The sequence below is a fragment of the Alosa alosa genome, chromosome 7 (genome assembly GCF_017589495.1).
Source record: "Alosa alosa isolate M-15738 ecotype Scorff River chromosome 7, AALO_Geno_1.1, whole genome shotgun sequence".
NCBI classification, from domain to species: Eukaryota; Metazoa; Chordata; class Actinopteri; order Clupeiformes; family Clupeidae; genus Alosa; species Alosa alosa.
The window spans coordinates 25,396,092-25,406,140 of NC_063195.1; the positions used below are offsets into that span (position 1 = coordinate 25,396,092).

The 10,049-nt window shown below is 43.4% G+C and overlaps 2 protein-coding genes across 2 annotated transcripts in view; one reads left to right on the plus strand and one right to left on the minus strand.

The window, feature by feature from the left end:
* The first annotated feature begins 11 nt into the window (after positions 1-11).
* dpcd (deleted in primary ciliary dyskinesia homolog (mouse)) lies at positions 12-2,518 on the plus strand. The gene is made up of 6 exons (XM_048248201.1): positions 12-281; positions 480-560; positions 670-791; positions 1,179-1,312; positions 1,567-1,669; positions 1,977-2,518. Exons 1-6 carry the CDS (start codon positions 218-220, stop codon positions 2,079-2,081), a joined length of 609 nt encoding a protein of 202 aa, XP_048104158.1. The 5' UTR covers positions 12-217; the 3' UTR covers positions 2,082-2,518.
* A 3,598-nt stretch (positions 2,519-6,116) lies between these two features.
* fgf8b (fibroblast growth factor 8b) overlaps positions 6,117-10,049 on the minus strand; it is a 4,728-nt gene continuing 795 nt past the window's right edge. The window contains exons 2-5 of the mRNA XM_048248456.1: positions 9,933-9,969; positions 9,034-9,214; positions 7,373-7,479; positions 6,117-7,029 (exon numbers count right to left, since the gene is read on the minus strand). Of these exons, the coding sequence (XP_048104413.1) occupies positions 6,745-7,029; positions 7,373-7,479; positions 9,034-9,214; positions 9,933-9,969 (610 nt within the window). The 3' untranslated portion in view covers positions 6,117-6,744. The remainder of the gene's footprint in view (positions 7,030-7,372; positions 7,480-9,033; positions 9,215-9,932; positions 9,970-10,049) is intronic.

Sequence of the window (10,049 nt, forward strand, 5' to 3'; positions counted from 1 at the left end):
GTAGCAACGCCAAATATCAAAACATGAGGATGATTTCTGGGATGATTCACACATAATGCTTTATGTTTATGGCATACTTTTAGGTCATTTATAAGACAAGGTATTGCTAGCTATGTTGGGAATGTTGTTCGCTGTCTTAACTTCCATGAAATTGAAGTGTTTATAAAGCTGTTGTCATAGAAACCCATTTAGTTTGAGGACTTTGAGACATTTCGTTATGGCTGTGCAGAGCTGGATAGACCAACTAAAAGCATCGAAGAAAACCGCAATGATAAGCGATGGTAAGTCAATGTTTCTGTTCAGATTTCGACTGTGTGCGTGATATCATCATACTGAATATGAGCTTTTAGCTTTATGTGTATAAACGCTAGGATCATGTTAGCTAGGTTAACTTATCCAGAGGGCTGCTGCTGTGTGAAGTAGCGCACAACACGCCAGTTAATTACTATTTTATAAATGAATGTTTTGCTATATTCAAGGAAAAAGGAAAGTTCATTATCTGTTTGGTGATGGGAAAGAGATGGCAGAGGAATATGACATGAAAACCGACGAGCTCATACGTAAGTCTTGTCAGTGCACGAGTTTGCGATAGGTGGCTATAAACGTTAACGTTAGCTTCTAGCTCTGTAAAAGAAAAGAAAAAACATCTGTTTGTCTCTTCTACTTCAGTCAGAAAGTGGCGCCTGAAAACTACCCTGGGTGGACATGGAGCGTGGCAAGTCGAAGTCGGCGACCCCCAGCCATCACCAGTTCAAGGGGAGCAAGATACAATCAGGGAAAGTAGCTCCAATGTAATTACCAATCATTAATAAATTGATACTTTCCCTCCTCTCTCTTCCCTCCTTCTGCCTCTGTCCTACCACACTTTGAATAGTACTTATAACGTAGACACTCCTATGCTTTAGTAATAGTATTGACAGATGCAGTAGGAAGCTATGGTCTCCCCTGGCACTGTACATTGAATGTTATTCATTTGCTGTAAGTCACTTTGGATAAAAGTGTCTGCCAAATGAATAAATGCAAATGTAATGTACTTTTCATTTAAAACCTCTGTCATTTCTTTCCCTACGTTAGTATTGTAATCAGTCAATAAGGCCAGACAGCCTTAACCATCATTATACTTTCCGTACTTTACGTTATATTTCCTTACAATGGGATTTATGTTTCATTTTTCTCAGCCTGTATTCCTACGCAAGGACACAAAAAGCAGTTTTCAGTGGAGAGTCCGGAATCTTCCATACCCTAAAGAAGTCTACAGTCTGACAGTAGAATCTGTGGAACGTGTCTGCACAATAAGAACTTCCAACAAGAAGTAAATTCTTCAGAAAATAATAGTTGCATGTTACAATGCACACTAACTTTTGAGCCTTAACATTTCACAACACTGCAGATAAATGTAACATGGAAATGGAAATAACACAATATTAATGTTGCACAGCTGTGTTTCACGCTAGACTTTGTTTATGCTCTGTGGTTTTCAGCTTGTCCAGCAGGTGGCACTGCTAGACCACCGGAAAAAGTCGTTTGGAACTCTTGCCTTGTGTTCATCCCTCCATTACTTCACAGGTATTACAAGAAGTTCACCATTCCAGATTTAGACCGCTGTCAGCTTCCTCTTGAGGACTCCGCCATCAGCTACACTCATGCCAACAACACGTTGATCGTCAGTGTAAGTTACCTCAGGACTCCGCCATCAGCTACACTCATGCCAACAATGTGTTGATCGTCAGTTTAAGTCACCTCGGGACCTGCTTTCAGAAATTTGCTCTGCTCCGTCCTCGGACATTGCCAGTGTTACCAACCATCTATACCTACATACATACCCACAAACATGTTTTGGTGCTCTGAGAAGGCACACCTGACAGAAATAGGTGGTCTAAGGTCCAGCTCTGGTGCTTGTCAATATTGTTTCTCTTGCATATTGGTGTAATCAGTACTTGCTTGGCTGTGAAAAATATTCTCTTGTTCTGTTGCAGTACAAGAAGCCCAAGGAGATTCTAAGCCTGGAGCAGGAGCTGATGAAGGAGTTGAAGAAGCTGAAGGGATCGAATGAAGGAGACATCGACTGCAAAACCCAGTGAGGATCCAAGGATCCGTCTTCTTCACTCACCCCACGTTGTTTGGTGCTCAAGAAAAGAACCCTGGCCTGTTGTGTTCTGCTAATAGAGATAGAGAATTTCCAATCACCAGTTTCTGGGAGGAATATAGTGGAATATTTCAGAAGTGCCTGAAAAAAACTGTAAGATTAATGTTTGAATGGTCCAATGCCATTTTGTTTCACTAGAAATGTGAATTTTGGGATATTGAATATTTCATAGATCGAAGTGAAAGGTGTGTGTTTCTTCAATGAATTATTGCATTTTCATTAAGTTCAGTTCATTTATTACAAGCTGTCATTTAATTAGTGCTTTGTTTTGCGTCTTAGCTCAACCAGAACTGAACTAGAACATGCCTGAATGGATTGCTTGAGGCTTGTGTATGTATGAGTTAAGGAATAAATATGACAAACTGTACCTTATCAACAGCTGCAGCTTTATTCAGTACCCCATGCCCCAAACCTCCAGCCCTTTCTTAAAGTCACTTGCATTCTCCTCCCAGGTTTTCTCCAGTGTACTTTAACCATTGGTTGCTATGGACCCTTTCAAGAGAGTTCCATTATCAGCATCATAGTTGGCCCCACAAGACTTCCGTTTTAACATTCCATATGTTATCTTAATGCAGAGGAAGTAGATTGGGGCCCAAATAGAACGTTCAAGCATTTTTTTTGTTTACCTTGTTGAAAGGGTCTATTGAGAGAGCCACACAGCGTCCTAGAGTGCATCCACTGGGTCTGCCTAGGCGTCCAGTCTCCAGGGGGGTAACTGGTCCTTCTCTTGGGCAGGCAAACGCTGGAACTTCTGACATGGTGTAATTCACCCAGCCCTCTAATGTGAGAGAGCGGTGAAGGGCAACTGGATGGATGATGGCTGTTAAATTGACAGAGGCTTTTATTTTTCCTCTACAAAAAAAGAAAGAAAAACAAATATAAGAAAGTAAAATGCCCTAGTGCAAATCAAGTAGAGGAGATCGCTGCAAAACAGAAAAGACACACCCAGTTAACGGCTGAGTAGGCTTTACTGTGTTTGTCAGAGTTGAAGGCACGCGTAGGACTGAAATGGTTTGCGATTACAGTTTTCCCCCCTGTTTAGGCGTTTTTGTCCCTGGCCTCTTAAACCACAATGCCATGAGCCTTTGTCCCACGGCTGGCTTGTGAGGAACGGCTCGGCACAAACCATCACTGGTCGTCGTGTGCATATTTAGATGCTAACAAGAGAGACGAACAATACCACGCAAATATAGAGGTCTCTTCGCTCTTGCAATACTTTGCCTCCTCTATCTCTCTCACTGTCCCTAAGACCAGGCCGCCTTGCCAAACCCAGTAAGCAAACACTAAAAACAGACACTTAACCACACTCTCACACTATGGTTTGTCTCACCATTGTGCACAGCCTTAGCCATAAATGCATAAACACGAGCTATGGAGTTTAAAGATGTTGTTTAGCAACTTCTTACTCCAACTAGACAGTTTAGGGAGCTCATAAGCAGGCACCTCCTTGTCTCATGACTGCGAACAGGTGCATCTGATTTTTTTTTTCCTTTTCTTTTTTTTTTGAAGGACCAATCCATGCCCGATCTTTGCCAATCCCGTCCTTTCGGTGCGCGCGCCTGGCGTTGGGCGTGCAGCGGAGTCTCGGGAGTGGATATTGTCCTTGAAAACACAGGAACTTAATGACCGTCATAGCCCTCCTGCCTTTGGTGGAGGAGAGCGGTTTTCCATCCCCCCTCATCTCATCACATCTGCTCACCTCGTTGGCCCTCCGCCGCCACTGCTCCTGCTCCTGCACGCTGCTGCGGCTGCTGCTGCTGCTGTTGCCGTGGGCCCAAGCCTACGCCGGCACCTGAGCCAACACGGGAGCTTCTGTTCTCCTGCCCGGAGATTCTACGCTACTGTTCCCAGCTATCTGCAACGACATGCAGCAGAAAAACTTCTCCCCTCCCCGAGACACAGCTTTTTTTGGCCGGAAGCCAAGGCGAGGCCTTTGAATGCCAGACGGTCAAGAGAGAGAGTGCGGAACGCGCGGGGTTAACCGGGGTTGCGTTGGTTACTCTGGCTTTCGCCACTCCATCTCGCTCATCACAGCCAAGATTATATACTTCTCACAATGTGGTGACAAGTTGTTTTTGGGACGACGGTTTGCCATATGTGGCAAGCTCACCCTTTTTTCGTTGGGCCGATGGAGCCGAATTATTGTTATGACAGGGGCGCACGGTCCAAATGCGATGTTGTCAGAACCTATTGACCCCACGAGTGACCGATCACAATAATGATTTCTCTTCTAAAGCTCGATACTTACTGGTAACATTTTAGCAACACCTGTTGCTGTGTTGTGAAAACAACCAGACATGATGTGAGAAGTCAGAACTGTCTATAATTTACAGTTTGCCTGTAATAACAATTATGTAATAAACGTGGCTAGTTTTTGTGGTTTAAAGTTTGTTATCATAAAGACAAATATTGTTTCATTCACTAAGTCCCGCCAGTGAACTTTTGGCTTTGGTCACACACACAACACAACAGTGTGAGTTCTTATGTTCTCAGTATTTCATCAGATGTCTGTTAGTAAATGATCAAAACCTCGGGTGGATGGGTTTGCGCATGGACCCAGGCCAAGGTGCCTGACAGAGAGGGAACAGTCCTGGGAAATAGTGGGGCACTGCATCACTCTGATTCTGTTTAGAGTGTCTCTCTTTCTCTCTTCTTTCTCTCTTCCCCCCCTTCTTTCAGTGTCTCCTTCCTCCCTTCTCCCTCACTCTCTCTCTATCCCCCCAATGCCTGGCCTCTGTGGTCATGCCCAGCTGCCTCTGGTAAGAGTGTGTGTGAGAGAGAGAGAGTGAGAGAGAAAAAGAGAGTGAGAGAGCAGTTTCTTTCTGGCCTTTTCATTTCATTCCCGAATGCCTCTTCCCAGCCACTGACGGCCCTTTCAGCCCCGCACCGCATCTTGCCCCTCAGCCTCTCCCCAGTGGCTTTCTTCTCCCTGTGTGACTGGCGTTCTTTTTGATAACTGACCCCTCCTCATGTTATTGTGCGAACCCGCCATTGTATAACATGTTTCTTTATACAGGGGCCCACAAAGGGCCCATTTGATCAGGGGGTTACGGTGTGTGATCCCGAGAAATGCAACTACATGGTGGTAACCTTTGTTCGGAGCCAAAATGGTGGGCTGACCTCACTGGCTCTTAATGCCCTGGCCTGGCCTATTCAGGCCCCAGTCTCACTTGCTGAGCACATTGAATTCAGTGGCCTGTCACAGATATTGCTTCGCAGTTATCTGGGGCTTCGGCTTTTGCGGGGCTTCTTCTTTGGCTGGGGGATGAGGTTGGGGTTGGTGTGGGTTTTTTTTGGGAGGTGGGGGTAGAAGGGTGGTGGTTGACTGAAGCTAGGGGCACAAGACTAAAAAACATCAAAAAGAAAATCAAAACAACAGTAGCAGCAGCTAACCTATCAGCCGTCATCAATATATATTTATATATATATGTCTGTGTATGTAACTGTCTATGTGTGTGTGTGTGTGTGTGTGTGTGTGTACATGCATACATTCACTCTCAACATTGAGCTTCCCACTGGGGCTGCCTGTGTCAATACAAAGGCATTTGGTCCCGATCCTTTTGTTTTGTCTGTATTGCTCCGGGAGTCCTCATTTGGGTTCTGGCTTGCTGGCTTCCGCCCAGGCCTCCCAACCTGAATAGGTTCTTTAGAAATCCCCCAAAAAACGTCAAACCAGAGGAAAGGAAAAAAAAACAATCTCTTCAGACCTTTGAAAAAAAATTGTGTGGAAGAATAAGTGGCAAAGTAAATAATGTTTACCAAGGGGAATCTTTTTAGAAGAGCCTCTGAGTCTAGCTCTGTGGGTCAACTGAATGGACAAGAGTGAGGATGTCTCTTCCATAGTCTTCCTCTACCCCCGTTGCCCCGTCGAACGGCCACCTCCCACCCTCCCAAAGAAGTTCTCATGTCAAAACAATATGCACTTTAGTGAATTTAATACACTCTAAAATAAATATTTTCATCCTTTTAAAAGTATTTTACATTACATTTTTTTTTACAAATCTTGCAATAAAAATATATATATTCATATATGTATAAAACAGACAAACGTGTGGTAAGGCTAAATCTATTCCACAAATGATTGTGATTACATCCATCTATCGTGGTTCGTAGTGATTTATCCAGTCCATCAGCAGCTGCCATGTTTGCGTCTAATATTTAAATGAATATTGTGAAAATCTCCCACAGTTAGTTTATCGTGTCTTGGCCTAATAAGTCTCCTTAGCAGTGGAGTTGAATCCACCCACTGAAAAAGCACATTCAGTCCAGTACCATAGTTTCTCCAGGAAGTCTTTCCCATTAACAGATTAAGGAAAAAAATGCATCATCCATCATTTCAAGGTTTTCTGTCTTTTTAAAAAAAACAAAATCCTTATAAGTGTATGAGGTGAGAATAACTCTTGCAATTAGATAGCAACTTAATTAGATATATTCCAGTATTTAGAACGTAAAGAAACACTACAAAAGTATTCTCGAACATTGAAAAGCAAAGCCCTCTTAAGAGTACTCTCTCTCTGTGAGTCCACCCCACCCCCCCACCACACCCCTACAAGTTCACAGCCTGGAACACTGTCCACTGTGGTCCTCCTCTTCCTCCTCTACCGGTTGACAGCCTGCTGCTGTTGGCGGCCCTGTTTAGTCCTTCGGCCGACGGTGTAGGGGATTAGGTCGAAGGGCCTCCTCTCAGTGAGGAGGTGTCCGCGGGGCAGTCGCTTCATGAAGTGCGCCTCCCGCTGGTGCTGCTGGGTGCGCGAGGCCTTGCGCGGTCGGCCCTTGCGCGTGAAGGCCATGTACCAGCCCTTGTACTTGGCGTTCTGCAGCGCCGTGTAGTTGTTCTCCAACACGATCTCCGTAAAGATGCAGTCGCGGCCGTGGCCCTTTTTCTATGTGTGGGGAGAGAGAGAGAGAGATAGAGACAGAGAGAGAGAGAGAGAGGGAGAGAGAGAGGGGCAGGTCTGAGTGTGTTTCCGAGTGGGGGTTAAATGACTCACTGGGTTAGTCCCCTTTCAACGTCTGTTGACTCATTTAAGTTATTCAGCCTTGAAGGGAATCACAAATCTGTTGGCCATCTGATCGATAAATTACAAGTGCAAAACTGTTCAAGGAGGAAGGCAATGGATATTGTGTGATGTTCATTAAAATAGGCTTTAAAAAGGCACCTGCTGCAACAAGACATCATTGTAATTGATCTTGAGAGAGAAATCGTAAAAAGGCTTAGTGTCTCACCCTTCCAATAAGCTTTCCTTTCTTGTTCATACAGATGTAGTATCCTGTCCTTGCTCCTTTGATACGAATCCGACTCCCAAATGAGTCAGTCTCCACAATGAGCTTGGCTGTTAACAAGCAAACAAATAAGGAAACATTCCGTTTAAAAAAAACCCCAAAAAACAAATAAAAACAACTGCTTCCCAGAAGGCTTTGCGTTAGTTTGGTAACAAGTTGTGTCTAGGCATGGCTAACTTGCACTTGCACTCAAACCCTCTCAAGCTGCACGCAAATCAATCAGACGAGGTGTGTGTGCGAGTTTATGTGTGTATGTGTGTGTGCGCTTATATGTGTGTGCGTGCGTGCGTGCATGCATGTTTGTGTGTGTGTGTGTGTGTGTGTGTGTGTGTGGACAGCAGAAGCCACCAGTGTGCAGCAGTGGTCAGACTTGGAGCTGAAACAGCAAAGACACCCACATATGACATACAGCTTAGAGTTGTGGCCTGTCATCTTTGGAATTTCTGCCTGCCTGCCTGAATGTGTGTGTGTGTGTGTGTGTGTGTGTGTGTGTGTGTGTGTTGTTGTGTGTGTGGTGTGTCAGAGCCAGTTTGCCTTTGTGTGCATGACTGTAAGTATGAGGGAGTGTATGTGTGCGTGTGAGACTATGAAAGTGAACGGTGCATAATGTGTCTGTAGAAACTACAGAGCGAGCAAAACATGCTGTAAGTGTGTGTGTGTGTTTTTCTGGGGGGGGGGGGGGGTTATGAGATATATTTTGAAGATGTTGCACAATTCAACATATAATACAATTCAACTATGATAAACATATATCACTTCACTTAACATCACTTAAGAAGCATAAAATGACCAAAGAAAACCTCTTAATTTACATCTGATCAAATGCAAAATTTAAATGCATAGTTTTCACTCTACAACAAATGTTCAGTTTTTGGCTAAATATGGAATTGCATATATAAATGCACATGGACTGTTTCCTTCATGCAGTGTTTGATATCTGGACTGCGCACCTAATTTACTGGTGGGCCCATATCATTATTTTCTAAAGAATCATGGGTAAGGAACATGTTTCAAGTCCAAAAATTGCAAGTCGTATATCAATCCTTCAAGCTCATACAGAGACAGCTATTAAGGAAATGTTAACTGGGATGAAGAGGTAAGATTAATCCTAATAGTTTTTCCAGAAGCATTGCTTTCTACTGACATCAGCCAGTCATCAATATAACAGAGAATATAAAAAACATTTGAAATGTTGGTTTCTCCCTTCCTCTCATTGTAACTGAACATTCAAAGCATTAAACATAAAGCTGGCGAGCATTGTTCACAGGACAATCCATAATCAACCGCAATGTTGGAACATCTTTGGGCAAACATAAAACAGCCGCAGTGCGGGAGAAACGCAAACCTGTCTTGGTTTGAATAAGCCTACCAAACATTTAGTTTTTCAACTTTAAAAGCCACTTAATTTGAAACGCATCAACATAGATATGCAATTAGTCCATATATCCTGCCTTTTAAATTTGTGTTTAAGGCATTTGGAAAACGCATTTGTCCAAAGCGACGCACAGTATGTAAACACTAGGCTACTCTACATTTTTTTTTAAATCAGCTATATTAAAATAACTTGCAGAATAGATCAATACATGCAGGCGCGTGCAACTCACCGTGGATATCTCCGTCCTCGCCGTTGGCATTGACCCTTTTGTTTCCCAGCACCTGTACATGCTTGCCACTTGTCCGACTGTAGAGCTGATACGTTCTGGTCAGTCTTCGGCTCATTCTGTCCGAAAGGCGGCTTTGCTCATTGACGTGTTGCTTAAAGTTTGGCGGGTGCTGTACAGAGATCTGTTCAAAGGAAAGCAACATTTGATGGATGGAGTAGACACTAAAACGCAACAGTTGTCAGTTGCATTTCAGTAGTAGGCTGCCAGTAGAACGAAGGAAAAGGTTAGCAGTGTAGCCTATTATTTATTTTATGTTATGTTTTTTTTTAGGCCTGCTTTGTTTCTGGTTATGAGATCAGATTTACCTGGACAAAAACATTTTAAAATCCAAGACACTGCTAATGTGAGGTGATGTCGAGAAACAAGCGACAAGCTAACCTCTTGATGGTCAGTGACAGTTCTAAGCAGGCAATGATGCTGGCCTCCTTATAATGACATGAGATGACATGCCTCTGATAGGTTGTTTTACCGCGAGTGACCTTTGACCCCTTGTCTCCCTGGACTATTTCCCTTAACGATTCTTTTTTCAATGCAGCCATGCGCCACATCCAGATGTTATAACAATTAGGCCTACCATTTGAGGTTCGTTGTACCTCTTTTCAAGATGTTTGAATATTTGCCAAGTACTTAGGTAATAATGTGATGTTTGCATGGTTATAACACATTTATTGCGGCATAAGACCTTTTGAATAAATAACCTGAGGTTCTGCCGTTATAACTCAATATTGCTCTTTTATTATTGACTGAAATATGGCGGCACTATAATTTAAGGGTCCAGCGCAAAATAATAGCATGGTTTCAGGCTGCAAGGGACGTTCAGCATGGGAATATAAACCTACCTGTGTGTGGAAAGACAGCGCTATAAACTGCAGTAACCTGAAAGAGAAAACAGTTTTATTGCCAGAGATTAAATTTGCCTGTGTTTGCTATATTGTCGCTGAGTAAATAACCCAAAT